The sequence below is a fragment of the Acytostelium subglobosum genome (assembly GCF_000787575.1).
Source record: "Acytostelium subglobosum LB1 DNA, scaffold: scaffold30, whole genome shotgun sequence".
Classification (NCBI taxonomy): Eukaryota; Evosea; class Eumycetozoa; order Acytosteliales; family Acytosteliaceae; genus Acytostelium; species Acytostelium subglobosum.
The window spans coordinates 1-18,630 of record NW_012236503.1 but is presented as its reverse complement, the minus strand read 5'-3'; the positions used below and the strand labels follow the sequence as shown (position 1 = coordinate 18,630).

The window sequence follows — 18,630 nt, the reverse complement described above, 5'->3', positions numbered from 1 at the left end:
CTTTGAGGACTCGGCATCCTGCTCCTCGGGGTTTGGAGAGGTCTTTGGTGCGCACATCCTGCCGCCAAGAATCTCCCAAAAGTCTGCGCTGTCCTCCTTGCCCTCGTCCAACTGGATCATGGCACTCTTTCCACCGCGCTCTTTCTGTCTGATACGATTGGCCAGGTCCAGTGCTTTGGCACGGTTGACTCTTGAGCTCTTGGCGCCCGACCACACAAAGATACGAGGGCCAGCGTCCAGAACGAATGAGTTGTGCGTGTTGAGCGAGCTTGAATCCAGCTTGGCCATTGTCACTCTGATCTTTCTCTTGCCCTTGATCTGCATCAACACCTTGACCTTGCCGTTCTTGATGGCGGTCAGATCGAGGAAGCGTGCATCGTCCTCGGTGAGGGGCGTGTCGTCCTTGTCCGAGATGCCAAACATCTTGATGATGTCGATTGATCGCTTGCGAGCAGCCTCCAGACCCTCGACCCAGCGAGCACAGTCATCATAGTCCTCGGTTGGCGGTATCGTTCTAAAATTACACATGACCACTCCATTGCTATCGTACAGGGTGAACTCGTTGGGTGAGAGCTTCTTGATGGATGCTACAGTCTGCATCTGGATGCGCAGCTCTGGTGCAGTGGCCTGCTTGCTCTTAGAGATGAACAGGTCCTCAGCCAGAAGGCTTACGTAGCAGGTGCTCCACATTGAGAAGATTCCGTTTAGCTTTCTAGACATCTGGCCTTCCAAAGTCTGCTCTTCCTCCTCCTCCTCGATGCCGCCAACGTTGTTCTCATCGCTTGATTGATCCTCGGTGTCACTGCCTGCTGGCGAGCCGATCTGGCGAGGCGCAGCAGCCTTGGGCTCGGCACCACTGATCAAGTTCTGTCTGAGCACGGATATCCAGGTCTTCATCTCGTCCTTGTTCTTGGCGAGAAGATGGATGATCCTGGACGAGGTTGTCAACTGGAAGCTGAATCCCTCGATCCTAAAGATCTCCTTGGTCTTGTGCACAGAGATGGCCTTCTCCAAGTGAATAGTCTCCAAAGGCTCGCCACTCTTGAGTTGCTTGTTCCTGAATGAGAACAGGATGCCATCAGACACGACGTACCACTTCTCGAGGTTGGAGTTCCAGAGAATACCTGGGACCAGTTCAAAGAGTGCACCCTCAATGACAATGTCCTGTAGCTTGAGAGTGTTGGCTGGCGAGGTTGATGCTGTGGATGAGTTGTTGTTGGATGTGATTGGGCGGCGTGGTTGAGTTTGGTGGCGTGGACATTCCAGCGGACAACTTGAGAGAGGTGAAGGATGGGTTGCGAGAGAGGAAACTATGTGTTCTCTTGACGGCGGGTGGTGGTGCTCGTGCACCATCGTTGTTGGTTGTCGACTGCGGAGAACTACCGCTAGCACTACCACTGCCGCCTGCACTGTTGTTGTCGGACGATATTGATGCTGGAGGTGGTGTTGGGAGTGGAGGCGAGGAGTTTGGCGAAACAAACTGGAAATCAGCCATGGTTGGTGTGAGCTGAGTGTTGACGGACTCATCGACAGACTTCATCTCCTTGTGTGCGTGGATGGACTTGACCCACTGATCACGATGCTCCACAGAGCTGCACTCCATCTTGAACTCCTTGTTGTTCTTTGTAATGATTATGAATCGTTGCTGCCACTCCTTTGCCGGTGACTCTTCGTAGATGTCCAGAGACTTGATGTTTATCAGTGGTGTATCCCATAATGCCTGTGCTGAATCCTCGTTCAAGAAGCAATATAGTCTATCTCTGACAATCTTTAAGTATCTTGGTTGATAGGTATTGAACAACCAACCATCAATCTCTTGCTTAATGTCTCCTTCCATGATGAATGAATCCTCCTAAAGTGTGTTTGTTGATACATGTGTTAGTGATTGATCACTCTTGGATTAATTGATCGAATAAGGTGATCCTTACATTCAACTGTGTTGCCATCTGCTCGAGCTTGTCCTTTTGCTTGCTCTTTCCACCTTCCTCCTCAGACACCTCGTAGATTGATAACATTCCTTCTGGTCTCATGGAGATGGTGTGTGGTGTGACCTTGGAGTCGCGATTTCCAAACCAAAGTCCGACATCGGTGGTGGGATCGCCTGATGGTGCAGGTGGGAAGATGTCCTCCTGGAACAATTGTGACTTCCTTGGAACCATGAACGACACCATTTCAATCTGATTGCTGGTGAGCCGCAGGAACCTGTCGACTTCGCACAGGTTGACGTCGCAGTTGCTCTTGGGCAGAAGCGAGATGGCCGACTGGGTGTTGTTTCCAAACGATGCCTTGCCAATTGAGTGAGACATTGTGCGATCGAGCTCGTAGTAGTAGATGCCATCTCCTTTACCGCCTAAATAAAGGATGTTGGTGGCGTAGTCGTAGTACGGGTTCAGCACACTGCTGTCCGTGGTGATGGTGTTGGTGTGCAGAGTCTTGGAGAGGTCACGTGGATCCCACAGGTAGAGTTGTCGTTGCGCTCCCTTGTTGGCACCCACCGTGCAGAGCAGGTCCAGTCCATTGGCATCGGCCCAGACCAGCTTGAAGCCCTGCGCGCCCTCGTGTGTGACGACCTCGTGCACGGGCATGTTGGACGTGCGAGGGTCGTATATCCTCATCTTCTTGTCTCTGGACGAGGTGGCAAAGCGTTGACCGCCCGACCAAGTGTTCCATGCCAGTGACAGGATTGTGTCGGTGGCGCCAGTCACGCGCTGGATGACCTTGCCCTCCTGTGACAGATCCCACAGATCAACAACGTGATCCGATGTGGACGAGAGGAACAGCGAGTCCACCGAGGGGTGGAAATAGACGCCAGTGATTCGCTTCGATTGTTTGGGCAGAGAGAGCAGTGGCTGTTCAATGTTTGACTTCATATCTTGATCCTCGATGTTCCACAGCTTGACGGTGCAGTCTCTGCTGCCCGTTGCAATGACCTGATCATTGAATGGACTGAATTCGAAGCAAGTGATTGGGTCAGTGTGACCCTTAATACAGAATGGTGAGTCTGGTGCCTTGCCATAGGCTGTCAGTTTGGATACACATAAACATGATCCACCTATGATTGATTGATTGTTAGTAATATGTTGAGTTGATTGGATGGTTGATTGACATACCTCCAACAGCTGATGGATAGGCAAAAAGTGTCTTTGATGATTTGAGTAACTCCTCGGCTGAGGCATTGATCTTTAGATTGGTGAAGAATAGCTCCTTCTTGCAGACCTTGTGAAACAGGTTCCTGACCTTTGATTCCCTGACGATTTGTTTCTCTACTTGTTTGTATTCCATGTCTGGATTATCGTCGGGTCTATCTATATATATATCTAATATCTTAATATTACAACAATGATTGATTGATTGATTGATTGATTGATTGATTGATTTCCAAACTTTAAAGTTGTGTGTCGTTGTGGTGCGTGTCCTCCTTGGGTTGTCGACACGACCTCTGAGTCCTATTAATTTTAAAGTGAGTGATAGAGAGTTAGCTAACTTGAATAAATGTATTATTAGGGTAATATGGTATGGATGGAAAGATGGATCATGATGGAATGGCAATAGATGAGAAGTATGGAGTGCTGGATCGATCGTGGGCACAAACACAACACAACACAACAGACAATAGATATACAATACTCACTAGTATACTCAATAATAACAACAAATAATATATGTGTATATATATATAAATATGGGTAATATTTGTATATAAATAGTGTACCAACAACAAGAGATAGAGAAGAGATAAAGAGACTGGCCAATATACAATAACAATAGTGCGCGCAAATACAAATATAGTTGTTATTGGTATTGAAGGGACAACTGTTGATCAACTATTGATCCGCCTGTCTGTCTGGTGTGTGCATGTGGAGAGGCGTTGTTGACAACAATACTAGTTGTTGTTGTGAGTGTGAGTGTGTGAGTAGACTCCCGCGGGAGGTGGAGGCGGGAATCAATTTGAAACTGCAAGTTATTGGTTGCGTTCCCTGTTAACGATCACATTATCATTATTGTTATTGTTATTACTGTTGATGATGTAGTAGTCGATTGATTGATGGGTGCAGGAGCTGTTGACCATCCTTTCCCGCTTCGGCAACAACCCAAACGGAACACACCCACACACATCCCCTTTCTCTCTCTCAATCTCTTTCTCACAACACAACACAACACGATCGAGTGCACTAAAGATGGATGGATGGATGAATCACACTCTGTTATCATCTTCCACTCCATCGGTGATAATAATGGCTGTGTATGGTTATTTGGATGGACCACCCCACCAACCCCCACCAACACACGAACACAAACAAACATGATACCAACTTAGGTGTGTATGTGTGTAGAGATAAAGCGAAATTGCTATCTGTTGTTGTTGCTGTTGCTGTTGATGTTGTTGTTGTTGTGCTTTGAACATTGAATCAATGAGCATACGGCATACGCATTTATCACCCCTTACTATATGCTCCCTTCGAAGCCAAACATGTGATGATACAATGGAGGCAAGCCATTGAGTAGACTCTCTCGAAAACAAACAATGAGATGATGAGATTACAAACCTTGAATTGAGGGCTGATGCTACCTCTAAAATGTATCTGTCCACTGACACTATATATGTAGTGTGTTTGTTTGTTGCAATGCAACGTACTAATACTATGTCTTTTGGAATAGGAATATCTATAAATATATAATATATGTATTTGTAGTTGACAAGTTAAGGTTGTGGATAGATAGATAGATAGATAGGATGGACAGGATGGATTGGGGACTCAACCCGACCCCAAACCACCTACGGATATTCTTTTTCTAAATTTTAATTTAATTGTTGACTTCAAAACTACCAGCAAAGATTGCTTCAACACACAAGTGGTTGTCGTTTATGACAAGTCAAGAATTGGCGCACACTTAACCAATGTGCTGTGTTTGAACTTTCAATTGAGTTTTGTTGGGACCCAATCTCGATTCAATTCAAATTCATTATCTCACCTTTCGATTGTCGTGTTCAAAAGAATGTTAACTGTTGCGATTGGTGTAAAGTGTAACAGTGTTGTTGGTATCTTAAACAATAATATCAAGAGATCGATCATCATCTCCAACTTCAATACCAATATTAATAATATCAACATACTAAGTAGAAGGAGGTTTACAACAACAACAAATAGATTGACAAAGACGACGATGAATGAATCTACATTCTCTGTTACAACCTTCAACATATTGGCACCATGTTATAATAGGACCAATCATTATGCTTCACCAGAGGCCATTGCAGCTAGAGATCATCCTGTTGCCAACAACAACAACAATAACAAGCTTGTAGATGTTATTGAATGTTCTAGACAATATGATATACTTCAGATTCTACAAACTGTGGATGCGGATATTATAAACCTACAAGAGTTCTTCTTTAATAAGGACTTTAAACAGTTGTACGAGAGTACATTGTCCGATCGTTATCAAGCATTCTATCTTCAGCGAACTAGTGGCAAACTAGATGGTGTCGCCACCTTTGTAAAGAAACATCTAAACATCAAACATCAACATATGCTAGAGTTTAAAGATCAAGGTGATCGTGTTGCCCTGATCCTTCACATAGACAGTCCGTCATCATCCTCTTCACCTTCAGTATGTCATGTCATGTCCTGTCCCATTAAGATCCAACAATATTAACATTCATTCATCCAACACAGGGACATGAGTTAATACTTGCCAACACTCACTTGACCTTCCCTCATACAGTGTTTGATGAGACAATACTGCGGCGAACACAGATCGAGTCAATACACAATAACATTCAACTATATCTCAATGAGTATGTACACGTGTACATGATGAAACACAGCCAACCAATGGATATCCAACATTCTAACTCAGACATCTTACTTGGACATAGGATCCAACAAGTTGGTAGTATACCCATTGTGATTTGTGGCGATATGAATACACCAACAAAGAATGAGGAATGTGTTGTCAATAGATTCTTTAGACAAAAGGGATATATATCAACATTCAATTACATCCATCCAGAGATCAATCACTTTGTTTCACATAAGAGTCATAAAGATCAAGAGGTTGGCGCAGACTATATCTATCTCTTGGACAGCAACAACAACAGCAACAACAACAACAGCGACAACAAGAAGAATATCCATATTCAACCAATTGAATCATATCTCTTTCCAAAGGAGGTGCCTGCAGATGTAAGTTAGGACATATTATACTTTATTCCAATATGGTTATTTACTGACTGATCCATCATTATCATCATTATACAGAAATGGATCAAAGGCTTTGAGTCCTCTGATCATCGACCATTAACCACTTCATTCAGAGTGGTTCAATGAATGAATAAATGACCATGGTACAGTGAATGTTGATTGTGCCACCAGCAATGTATATCCAATCAATCCAATCCAATCAAAGCTTTATGCCTGCTTTGCTGACACTTTGTTGATACCTTGGTTGTACTTTTGTTCATAGGCCTTGTAGTCAGCAGAGTCTGGTGCTGGAATGAACTCTGCACGCACCAAACACTTTTGTCCATTCAATTGGATGACCTTGGTGGCATTGGCCACATTGGCTGGGTTCAATTGCTCTTGCTTGCTTGTCAATGGAACGAATCTGACGGTGCCACGTGGTGAGACCTTGATCGATCCGTCTGGCAACTTGTCAACGATGAGCAATTCATGGAAGAGGTTGGATGGGCCGACAGGGATCACCATTCTTCCGCCAACCTTCAACTGATTGACCAGTTCGCTTGGCAGTTCGCTTGCTGCTGCACCAACATAGATGCAGTTGTAGGGTGCATTTTGTGCATGTCCTTTGAATCCATCACCAACATTCATTGATATAATACTGAGTAGTTTGCTGTCCTTTGTTGAGTTGAGCGCAGAGGTGATGTTCTCCACTGATGTGTCGACCAGTTCTTGGATGTGATCGACGCCCACCACACGTCCATTGATGCCAACCATCTTGGCCATACAAGCAGAGATGTATCCAGAGCCCGATCCAATATCCAATGCGATTGAGCCTTCTGTAAGATGATCTGCCAAGAAGTCCAACATCAGTCCAGCCATATGAGGTGCAGACAACGTAGCATTGAAACCAATGGGTTGAGGCACATCCTCATAAATATTCTTTATGTTTGAAGGTAAGAAATGCTTCCTATCAGTTGTGGACATTGCCTTTGCCACACGAACATTGGTTATCATCTTCCTATCTGTTTGAATGAGTGATGTTAGAGACAATAGACGACTCGAGGCAATGAATGAATGAATGAATGAATGATAGTTACGATGCATTAAGAAGTCAACCAATGCTCGCTGGGATGTTGGTATTGAGCCAGCAGAGTATGAGATGTAACGCCTGGCAACGTATCTTGACGTGAGATAGAGTGCACTTGCACCACCTACAACCATGATTGTGTATTTGAATAGTCTTATAGTTCTATAGATGAACTGTGGTAATGAACCATTCCTATACAATGATATCAATGGAAATATCAACATGTTACAATTATACTATAAATGGTTATATTATTAATATATACAACAACAAAGGACAACCTAAAATGAATAATAAACTTGTCAGATTGTCATCTTATTTATCAAAAAAGGTTGTTGGTTTCTCAAATAATTTTTCAAAAAGTTCTATTTTTGGTTTGTTTTTGTTGACTTTGGTTCATCGAATCAATTTAGAAATAACTATTCCATACAGATATATCAATTATTCTTCAATGACATAATGTTTATGGTTACTAATACTAAAGAAGTTGATTATGAAGATCAATAATTGTTTATATCTATTTATTTGATTACAAGTCAACATTCTGGCTGTTTGTGAGATCGAAGCAATGGTGATGGGACCTACCCATTGTAAAGCCTGTTTCGTTTCCAACCCAAAACGGGTGGAGATATTTTTTGATCAAAGGCAAAGTCCTCAATGGTTGGACCCAACAGACTTGTCCCATATGCGGTGTTCGAAACACACCTATCATTCAACCATCTTATAATTATAAACTGTACAAATACATAACTCTTTCAATCAAACACAAGAAAATGAACATATTTATTTTATTTATTACAATTTGTATTCTAACAACACCATCAGTTGTACAGTCTGCGACATGTGGTCTGGATCAATCATATCATACAGCAATTGCCACTTGGTATCCAGGTGATTATCAAGGTGCCTGTGGTTTTGGTCCATTGTTTGGAAGCACCGGTCCCCACACACCATACATCACAGCACTGTCTGCATCATGGTTTGACGCATCCACCCAGTGTGGCGTCTGTTTCGAACTGACCTCACCATACACCAACAAGACCATCACAGTGGTGGCCACTGACAACTGTCCCGATTGTCCAGAGGAGCATCACTTTGATCTGTCCAAGGATGCCTTTGCCCAGATGGCCGACCCCAGTCTCGGTCGTCTCAACAACATCACATGGCGTCAGGTGGCCTGTGGCAACATTGGATCGTTGGGCATCAGTTTGGTCAAGGGATCCAATCAGTATTGGGTTGGCTACGTGATCTACAATAGCTACGTTGGCATCAGCAAGGTGGAGGAGCAGTTGAATGGAACGACAGAGTGGGTCAATGTACCTCGTGCGCCATACAACTACTTTGAGAGCAAGGTGAACCACAAGGATCAACCATATAATGTTAGAATCACATCGATCCTTGGCGAGCAGATAACATACCAAGTGCAAAAGGCAGAGCCATCCAATCTCCTGGTGAAGTCACAGTTCAGTGCAGATGGTTGTGCCGCTGGCAAGTTATTAATTATGGCAAGTGGAGCCAATCACTCAATCACCGTCCAAATCATTCCATTGATTGGACTGATCATCACCTGTACCATGATGTTGTTGTAGATAGACAATAAATGTTATGATGTTTATTGCAAGGCAGCTTGACCTATGTTTGTGCTGCTACTGCTTGGACCGATCTTCTTCTTCCTCTTGATCATCTTCCATTGTCCAGACTCATAGTCTATCTCAAAGATGACAGTCTCAATAAACATCTCATCCTTGTCGTTTGGTCTTTGTTCAATACTGAGTGGTATCTGTTTGATGTTACCATCTTGAGGTGTTGGATTAACTGTTGTAGAGTTATCATGTTAGTGTCGCCCACAATCAATCCAACAACAACGCGCCAAGGTACGTACCTTTGTCAAAGTAGACGAATCGTTCTATGATGGCCCTGTTCTCAAGGGTCAGATGTGAGGCTGTGTCCAATATTCCTTCCAGTGATGGTTGTTTGGCAACAGCTGCCGCCGCCTGTTGTTGTTGTTGTTGTTGTAGTTGTAGTTGTTGAAGCTGTTGTTGTTGCAGATGATGTTGTTGATATTGATGTGTAGGATCTACTGATGGATATTGATTGGCAATATTGTGGAAAGGTTGTTGTTGGAATTGTGTCTGGTTCTGGAGAAATTGKRGAATTGCTGTTGTTGTTGCTGCGGAGGAATCTGTTGTTGTTGCTGATACATATGTTGTTGTTGTTGTTGTTGGTACTGCATAAATGGTTGTTGTTGATGCTGCTGGAAATGTTGTTGTTGGAATGGCTGTTGTTGTTGTTGAAGATGATGAAGTTGTTGTTGTTGTTGTGATTGGAACGCTTCAGTTGATTGATGTTGAGCAGTCGATCGATGTAACATGTATTGTGGCTCCAGTGGCAGTGATCCATTCTGCTCCAGTGCATTCATCAACGATGATAGACCACTGAGGTCCTCGCCACCTCTGACATTCTGAAGTTGTGGTTGTTGATGTAGATGATGATGTTGTTGATAGTTTACATTGGATGATGCAGTGTCCGCCGTGACCACTGGCGATGAGAAATCATCCTCGCTCTTCATTGTAGGCGTTGACTCGGCGCCCGCCTTCTTCTTTCGCGTGACCTTTTGTTTCTTTGTGGCGGCCTCTGAGTCGTCCTTGTCCTTCTTCCTCTTCTCCTTGACCTCCTTGACCTTCTCCACCTTTGGCTTGTCCTTATCCTTGTCCTTGTCCTTTTTCTTCTTTTCCTTCTCCTTCTCCTTCTTCTTCTTCTCCTTCTCTTTCTCCTTCTCCTTCTTCTTGTCCTTTTTCTCCTTCTTCTCCTTCTTCTCTTTCTCTTTCTTCTCTTTCTCCTTCCTCTCTTTCTTCTGTTCAGCAGTCTCTGCATTAGCCTTTTCCTTCTTCTTCTTCTTTATCTTTGTCTCATCTTGTTGAGGTGGTAGTTGTTGCTGCTGCTGCTGCTGCTGCTGTTGTTCATGAAGTGCCTGTACTTGAGTGTTCATCTCAATGTTACCATTGTTACTAATATTGTTGTTGGATGATGATAAGTCATTGATTGGCTCATTAAAGTGTTGTTGTGTAATGTGTTGTTGTTGTTGCTGAGTCGACTGTTGCTGTTGTTGTGGTTTCTCATCTGTCACTCCTCCACTTGAGCTTCCACTACCTTCTTCATTGATTGATTGCCTCCTCTTCTTTGTCGTGGTGGTCTGTGTTGTGATCTCTCGCACCTGATCCAGTGATATCATGTGCATCTTGGTCTTCTTCTGGACTCCTCTCTTTTCCATTGCACTGCCGCCACTACTGCTCGCCAGACTGTGATGGCCGCTCATTGACAGCGACGACGACGACGACGATGAGGTACCCGACATGCTGAGCAGGTTCGATGAGGACGATGACATTGATTGGTGCTCCGATGCATGATGCGTCCTCGGTATGAATAGACTTGACTTTCTCAGAGGTGATGGCTGCTGCTGCAACAGCTTTAGCTTCTCATTCCTCAGCGTTGGACTGGTTTCGCTCAAGAGGTATGGTGACGACGATGTGATGTTTGATGTGGAGGTGGTCGACGATGAAGACGCTGCTGCCAATGATGAGCTGAGTGATGCTGACGACGACGACAGTGATGCTGACTGTGTGATGCTGGCTGGTGCCACTGGGATGCTTGATTTCGATGCTGTCAATGTGGGAGTGAAAAGTGTCTTCTTGAACACTGGCAACTCTGTCGTCGGCTTCTTCAAGGCAAAGTGTTTGTTCTCTGTTAGATTGTTGGCCAGAGGCACAGGCAGTGCCTTGCGATTCAAATACAAGTATTCTAATGGGTAGAAGTTTGGCGGTCCCTTTTTGTCCACTGTCGTCCAAGGAGGAGATTAGTGACTTGTTAGCATTATGTTGTTGGAGTGTCGGGAGAGCGAGACTTACATTGCTCAGATAGTTTCTTGATGGTGCTGTTGAATGGTTCTAGGTCCATGTTGATGGGGATCTTCTCCTCAGAGATACGCGCCAGTAGTTGAGCCAGAGCTCTTAGCCATTCATCCTCCTCCTCATCGGCAACCTGTAGTAGCATATTGATTGTCATGTCCAAGTCTTGAAACTGTTTCTTTCTCAGACTGAGAAATGAGAATAACAACTATGATCATTGTTGTTGGAGTTAGCATTGCTATCATATCATGTCTATCTCTTGAGCATCCACACATACCTTCATTCTTATCATTGAATCGATCTTTGTAAACTTTAGCAAACAGAACTGCAGTATATCCTTTGTGAGATGGGATGATAGTCGCTCAGAGCTCCACTGCTCTTCTAGTTTCGAAGTGAGCCATCCTTCTATATCTCTATGCTCCATAGTAGTAGTATGTCAATCTGTCGGTTATATGTATTATATATTATTAATGTTATGATTGTTGAATGAACTAGTGCACTTATATATATATATAACGATTCTCTCGCGATCTATCGTGTTTATGCTGAGTACCTGTCTAATGCTCGTAGCTGGCTTGGGTTGATACTATTATCACTTTCTTTGAAATGGGTGATGTGATTTGATTGATTGATTGATTGAATGAGTGACACTCACAATCTATCTAGTACTATATTTATGTATATATAGTTGAGTATCGTTGAATGAATTAATGACACCTACCCAACAACAACTGATAATGATCATTGAGTGATCATCAATCAAAAATTTGAATTTCTCACACAAATGTAACGGACACAAGGTCAAACCCCATTGCCTCACTTTGATCAAGTACGTGTGAGTGAGTGTGTTGTGTTATTGCTGGTGGAATACAGAATACGTCTGCCGCACATTATTGTTGTTGTTTGTCGACATTAGTATTATTAGAATCTGATATGACATGTTCAATCTCAATCATCTTCCAACTTGTCTACAAGGTTGTCTACCAATGAATCACCATTGATCAGTTTGGTCGTCACTACAATAAAGTCTCTGTTGGCCTGGTCCTGTCTCGAAAGGAATCGCAGTGCAGATATCTCGGCAAAGGTGACACCACCGATAAAGTAGACCAATGTGATGGGCTTCCTGTCGTTCTTGACGTTGGACATGGCACCTTGAGGCAGTGGCTGCACCTCTTCGAATGTAGGACCTGGAAGTGATCGCAACGTCTCTTCGATGGCCTTCCAGCCGTTGGGACGAATGGCGTGTTGGACCAGACGACAGCTGAGTGGCGTGTATCCACTGTACACATAGCCCATGTCTGTGGGGTTGTTCTCGTTGATCTCTTCGGTGATCAGGTTGAGATCGCGTCGCAGTGCTGGGAATGTCGATCTGGACTCTTGTTTCTTGAGCAGGCCAATGCGCTCAAGATTGGCCAGCGTGAGGATCAGTTCGCATCCGTACGATTGGACAATCTCGCGTTTGAACAGCTCCAACTGTTTGGGCTTGATACCATTGTGTGTGAGACTGTAGAGGATGAGCAGTCTGAGGATCTTGTACCATGGTGCCTTCTTGTTGATGCACTCCTCGAGGTACTTGTCCACCTCCTCCTGATAGAGACCGGCCAACAGGTTCTGCTCACATTCGATTCGCTTGGAGAACGCTGGTGTCTTGGTGATCTCAAGGATCCTCTCAAACACACTGGTATGGATGCGAAGACTGTTGTGCTGTGCCTGGTTCTGCGGGAAGTTCTTGACAAAGTCTCGCATGGCGGCGGGTGACTGCGAGTCCTTAAAACGCTTGTAGTAGTCATCAATGTCCTTGGCCTTCTTGTTGAGGATGCCAGAGAGCACTGAAAAGTTGATGTCGCGAATGTCCGAGTAGACCTTGTCGTTGGAGTGCAGAGGGAAGGGAACTTTCTTCTCCGAAGGTGGAGGGGGTGGTGCGCCCTCCTTTGTTGGAGGTGGATTGACCAGGTCCTCATCCAAGTAGACGGCGTTATTACGGATGTTGAAGAACTCGTCGATCAATCCCTCATAAGTAAGCTGTGTGCACATTGGTGTGATCAAGTCTACATCACGATCGATAAGGATCAAAGAGTCGATCTCTGGTGGTACTGTACACTCCTCGCCCATCTCTTTCCTCATTCTTGTTATCAAGTCCATTACGAGCTGTGAGGGTAGTATTGATTGAATGATGGTCAGTATGACTATCTGGGATTGATCCAACTCCATGACACACATACCCTTGAGCATTGTCCCTTGCCCTTGACGACGGGGATAGTTCCAAACATTGATTGCAACTTCATCAGTGACTTGGCGACGTAGAACAAGGATGTTCTATCTCCCTCCAAAAGGAACTCTTTGTAGGCTGTTGGCAACTCGAGTGATAGGACATCCTCGTCGAATGGTACAATGTCCAGGGGTAGCTCATATGTGGCCTCGATGTTGCCAGCAACACCTTCCTCCTCCAACACACGCTGTGCAAGGATAGTACTCCTTGGTATATAAATGATTCCATAGTTCTTCTTGAAGCCATCATCCAAATGTCTCTGAATGTGCTCCTTAATGATGTGCATGTACTTGATCTTTGGTCTAATGATATAGATAATGTTGGCAGACTGTGTATCCAATCTACCTGGCTTCAGCTCATAGTTCCTCTCTGTACCATTGCTCTGAGAGTGTGTGACGTGTAGTTGTTAGTATCTATGATTGATTGATTGAATGAATGAGTCGCCAACAACACTTACAATCAAGAACTGTGGATCAACGATTAGATTGAGTAGACCTATGATCTTTGGGTCCATGACCAATGCCTTGGGTCCTTTGATGATGCTCAGAGCTTCACCTAGCTCTCTCTTTGATTGCTCTCTGATCGATGTTAGATTGAGCACCTTGCTCGATATGTTTGGTATCTGAGATAGAACGATTGGTGCAGCCTTCTTGGTGATGGCTGGTGATGGTTGTGCTGGTCTGCCCATCATCTGTGGCATCTGTTGCTGTTGAGGTGGCATGCCTTGAGGTCTTTGTTGTTGAGGTGGCATACCTCCTTGTGGAGGCATACCCTGTGGTGCAGGCTTTCTATTCATCCTTCTTTATATATGTATTATCTCTCTGTACAATGTACAAATAATTAGTATCTTCTTCAAGACTGAAAAATCCACTGCAAGTTCATCTTGTGATTTGCGATTCGAAGTGTCACCACCCAACACTTGGACTTCAGAGTTGCCTTTGTGTAGTTCAGTGTCTTGGTCTAACCTATGAGTATCTATAGATACTATTCACTGCTAGCAGATGGTGGCGTATCACTCGTGGACCATAACAATGTCCAATAAACATAGGCGGTAGTATCCTTCGTGAATGACATTATTTATTCAGCTTCCTAAGTTTGAATATACCAGACTTGAGTTTGTAGCTGATGACAATCTTCTTCCTAAGATGAAGGAGTGATCCAACTACGACGACCACAACAACACATGCAATGACAATGCCCACGATGGCACCTGTGCTCAACTTTGATTTGCCAGACTTACAAGAGACCAACACTCTAAGTGATTTGGCATCCTGACCAACCACATAGTTACAATCATCATGATCAGACTCCTTGTTGTTACTGTTTGGATCGAATGACTTGATCTTGACATTGGCAAACTGTCCACTTGCCTCATTAAAGTTGACAACATTGATTGACTTGCTGGAAACAAAGAACTCTTTGTTGATCTTTACGACCAACTCACCATCGAATGTTGCCTTCTCTGTGATATTGACTAGATGTTTGGCAAGTTAGTACTATCTTCTTGATTGATATGAAGTATTAATACTTACATTCAGTAAAGTCACGCTCAGAGTTGATGATCACTACCATGGTACCTTGAGAATGTTGGGTAAGGTTACCAACCACTTGGAGCGATGTAGGTTGGTAGGTTGATTGGTTGTATCCAAGTGTACCATTAATGGTCAGTGATGCAAGGATTGTACCATTCCTTCCAGCAAGGTATCCACCTTGAATGTCAACCGTGTTGTTTGATCCCAACACTGTACCATTGGCAATATTGGTGATACCATCTGATTGAGTGAACAATGATAATGTCAATGAACTATTAATATTAACTTGTCCATTATTATTGAATGGTATCTATAATCAATAATATTAGTATGATGAATGAATTGTATTTATAATGTTTGACGATACTTACCATTATTTCTTTGATCTCTGAGGAGTGAAGTGATGAGAATGTACCAGTGTTCTCAAATATGATATCATTGACATTGGTGGATGACTTTAGGATACTTGATTGGAGGTTGAAGGTACCATTGTTGCTCATGGTACATCCAGGGAACACTGTGATATGTCCTTGTGATTCGACATGTCCATTCAAGTTGATGAATGATGTGTTTATCATGTGGATCGATGATTGGGTGTCATATATAAAGTTACCAGAGATAACTGATATATGACTATTGGTACAATTGAACATTGATGCACCAATAATCGATAGATTACCATTGGTCACTGTTATGTTGCTTGATTCTCCCTTGAAGTTACCTCCAAACTAATAATAATAATTGGTTTCAGTTGTGATTGATTTAGTGGATGGATGGATAATAACATACGTTTGCAGTACCATTGGTATCAATCAGTGAGTTCAACGCAGTGATGTTACCATTCTATAATGGCATGAGTTAGAATCATCATAACATGTAGCCACTAATTAACTAGTACATACAGTATTGAATAGACCAATGACAGAGATTGTAGAGTTTGACAATTGGATGGTGGATGACACTGTGAGTGTACCTGGTACTGAAACCTTTGAACTGTCCAATGATAATATTGATCTATCTTGGAATGATAGTGTACCATTGACATGTAGTCTAGAATCATTGGTGAATGTACCAACAGCACTCTCTTTGAATGAACATCCTCCTTCTATTACTATGAATGCATTGTTAGTCTTCATCGTTGCCATTCCTTGTTGATTGTACTGTCCACGAACAACCAACAATGATTGATTGGACAATGATATCGCCACAGAGTCCTGTGCAGTATAACTTCCTTCAACTTCAAAGTGTGATCCATCATTAAGTATCAACTTGGATGAGTTCTATTTTGATTGATTGGGTCAATAACATGGATGAACGAGGTGTGGATGGATGGATGTACATACAATTTGAAGTAGAGTAGAGTCAGGTGTACTGAGTCCAAGGAGTGAGGCACCTCGAACCAATACTGATGAGTTGCCTTGTAGTGTGTTGTTGGTGCAATCCAAGTACATAAAGGATCCATCATGCATATAGATAGTAGCATTGTCCTATATGGTTGTTTTGAAACATCGTTAGATACGACTGATGGACAGACATATAATATTTGATAAATGAAAGGGTATCACCTACTTTGATTGTGAACAACTTGGTGATGAACAGGGCGAAGGTATGATCCAACTCAAAGGTTGTGCTTGAGGATAATAAGATGGTGGAGTTAATGAATGCATTGAATTGATTCTTACTAAAGTTATTAAGGTCATAGTATGTTGATGTTGAGAGGTATAGTGTAGCATTATCATTCAGACTTAGTGTCATATTATCAAATGTCACTTGTGATTCACCTGTTGTCATCAATACAGAGTTGCCTGTGAATGCTGATGTACTATTGGCCATTATAAATGAAGTATTGGCCAAACCTATTGTTGATCGATCCTATCAAATGAGTTAGTATCCATATGGTATCTGTTTGAGTTAGTCCTTGAATTGGTATAATTACATTAAGATGGATATCTTGAGTCCAGACAAGGGTTCCATTGAGTGATTGGTATGATGATTGTTGGGAGAATGTTGAAACTTGATTGATGTTGATCTGTTGGAATTGATTGATCACTATGTGTCAGTTCATAATAATACATCTAGACTAAGGGGAATAATAATAACTTTACATTTTGGTTATCCAATAGATGTCCACAGAAATAACATAAGAATGTACCATTGTTTGACTTTATGAATCCTTGTTGCATGGCCAGCACAGAGAATAATACATGTACCTCTCCATTGTTCTCAAGTACACCTGCCACACTAACCATTGACATATCAAAGCCATTAGACACTATATGTATATTAGTAATAATGAGCTGGATTGGACCATTTATGTGTATAATAACATACATATAGAGAATGAACCAGTTTTTTGAACAGTAAGATTGCCTGTGATTGGAACAGTTCCACTTGCCTTGAGATTTCCGTAGGCGTTGATTAGTCCACTCCTAAAAGGGGCATTGACCACACTTATTGTTGACAGTGGATTGATGATTGTTGTTCCAAATACTTTAAATTGCGCATCTTTGATGTCCAGCTCAGTGATGGCGAATGGTACCGAGTTGGTGCCCATCGTCAAAGAGTCAATTGTCACTGGTGTTGGTGAGGTAACAAAACTGCCGTTTACAGAGACAATTACTTGGTCATTGGCCGCAGGCATTGTGCCTGGTATCCACTTTGCAGAGTTGTTGAAGTTGCCTACACCTCCTTGCCAAGAGATAAGTCCTGCGTTGGCTACAGGCCACTTCTGGCATTGAATTGAGGACAGTAGTATGATAAGTGATAGTACAAGTTGATGTTGGTGTTGCATAGTTATTGTTCTGAATGACAAATAAGTGACACCTTCAAGATGTGTAACTTTTTCAAAATAATACAAATTAATGACTTTTAGACACGCAAGATCCTTTTAGTAGATCTAATTTTGGACTAACAAAAATCTGACAAAAATCAAGTTGCGGAACTGAGGACCAATTTCCTTGTATGAAGCTACAATGGTTCTCCTTCTAAAAGAACACAACTTAAAAGAGATCAAAAGAATATAACCATCTGGATATCCAAATATGGAGTGGTCATTTCTTTCCCTTCGGACTGAGTAATATAGTAATAATCTTTTTGATTGCCTATAAATTAAAATTAAACAAACATGTGATCCTTTCAAAGGATGTCTTTCTGATCAGTTAAACCAAAACAGCGAGATAACACGATGATACTACAACTATCTCGTTTGATCATTATGTCGATCAGTTCTTGGATGCAGGACATTGATCAAGTCAGTCTGTCGCTGACCTGTCACGGACTATTTGACACTTTCAAAGCATCAAGCTTTCTCTTTGGTCACCGCCTCAACCAAAGTCTTCATTCTGGGATCACTCCATCATCGGTCACCTCGTTGAAGTTAAGTCCCGGCTTCAACCAACCTCTACTCGCGGGACATATTCCATTGTCAGTCACTTCGTTGACCTTTGGTATCAGGTTTAACCAACCTCTGCTCGCTGGACACATTCCATCGTCGGTCACCTCGTTGGACATTGGTCACAATTTCAATCAACCTCTGCTCGCTGGACACATTCCAGCATCGGTCACTTCATTGACTTTCGGACTCTTCAACCAGCCTCTGCTTGCTGATCATATTCCATCGTCAGTCACCTCGTTGATCTTTGGTAGCTTCAAT

General features: G+C 42.9%; 8 protein-coding genes across 8 annotated transcripts; 4 read left to right on the top strand and 4 right to left on the bottom strand.

Annotated features, from left to right (window-relative positions):
* Positions 1 to 5,166: 5,166 nt before the first annotated feature.
* SAMD00019534_109850 (hypothetical protein) lies at positions 5,167 to 6,332 on the top strand (the record flags this gene model as incomplete). The annotated part of the gene is made up of 4 exons (XM_012893638.1): positions 5,167 to 5,613; positions 5,679 to 5,800; positions 5,882 to 6,188; positions 6,264 to 6,332. The coding sequence occupies 4 exons, from the start codon at positions 5,167 to 5,169 to the stop codon at positions 6,330 to 6,332; spliced, it is 945 nt and encodes a 314-aa protein (XP_012749092.1).
* Positions 6,333 to 6,416: 84 nt separating this feature from the next.
* SAMD00019534_109840 (hypothetical protein) lies at positions 6,417 to 7,496 on the bottom strand (the record flags this gene model as incomplete). The annotated part of the gene is made up of 2 exons (XM_012893637.1): positions 6,417 to 7,207; positions 7,283 to 7,496. Coding segments are annotated over 2 exons (1,005 nt in total), but the record flags the coding sequence as incomplete, so codon positions are not given.
* A 549-nt stretch (positions 7,497 to 8,045) lies between these two features.
* On the top strand, positions 8,046 to 8,861 carry SAMD00019534_109830 (hypothetical protein; the record flags this gene model as incomplete). The annotated part of the gene is made up of 1 exon (XM_012893636.1): positions 8,046 to 8,861. The coding sequence occupies one exon, from the start codon at positions 8,046 to 8,048 to the stop codon at positions 8,859 to 8,861; it is 816 nt and encodes a 271-aa protein (XP_012749090.1).
* Positions 8,862 to 9,202: 341 nt separating this feature from the next.
* Positions 9,203 to 11,601, bottom strand: SAMD00019534_109820 (hypothetical protein; the record flags this gene model as incomplete). The annotated part of the gene is made up of 4 exons (XM_012893635.1): positions 9,203 to 9,305; positions 9,474 to 11,106; positions 11,178 to 11,385; positions 11,455 to 11,601. The coding sequence occupies 4 exons, from the start codon at positions 11,599 to 11,601 to the stop codon at positions 9,203 to 9,205; spliced, it is 2,091 nt and encodes a 696-aa protein (XP_012749089.1).
* A 524-nt stretch (positions 11,602 to 12,125) lies between these two features.
* Positions 12,126 to 14,242, bottom strand: SAMD00019534_109810 (hypothetical protein; the record flags this gene model as incomplete). The annotated part of the gene is made up of 3 exons (XM_012893634.1): positions 12,126 to 13,325; positions 13,400 to 13,828; positions 13,904 to 14,242. 3 exons carry the CDS (start codon positions 14,240 to 14,242, stop codon positions 12,126 to 12,128), a joined length of 1,968 nt encoding a protein of 655 aa, XP_012749088.1.
* Positions 14,243 to 14,519: 277 nt separating this feature from the next.
* On the bottom strand, positions 14,520 to 16,811 carry SAMD00019534_109800 (hypothetical protein; the record flags this gene model as incomplete). The annotated part of the gene is made up of 7 exons (XM_012893633.1): positions 14,520 to 14,920; positions 14,979 to 15,288; positions 15,350 to 15,706; positions 15,768 to 15,821; positions 15,881 to 16,258; positions 16,322 to 16,465; positions 16,548 to 16,811. 7 exons carry the CDS (start codon positions 16,809 to 16,811, stop codon positions 14,520 to 14,522), a joined length of 1,908 nt encoding a protein of 635 aa, XP_012749087.1.
* A 677-nt stretch (positions 16,812 to 17,488) lies between these two features.
* SAMD00019534_109790 (hypothetical protein) lies at positions 17,489 to 17,716 on the top strand (the record flags this gene model as incomplete). The annotated part of the gene is made up of 1 exon (XM_012893632.1): positions 17,489 to 17,716. The coding sequence occupies one exon, from the start codon at positions 17,489 to 17,491 to the stop codon at positions 17,714 to 17,716; it is 228 nt and encodes a 75-aa protein (XP_012749086.1).
* A 593-nt stretch (positions 17,717 to 18,309) lies between these two features.
* Positions 18,310 to 18,630, top strand: SAMD00019534_109780 (hypothetical protein; the record flags this gene model as incomplete). The annotated part of the gene is made up of 1 exon (XM_012893631.1): positions 18,310 to 18,630. A coding segment is annotated over one exon (321 nt), but the record flags the coding sequence as incomplete, so codon positions are not given.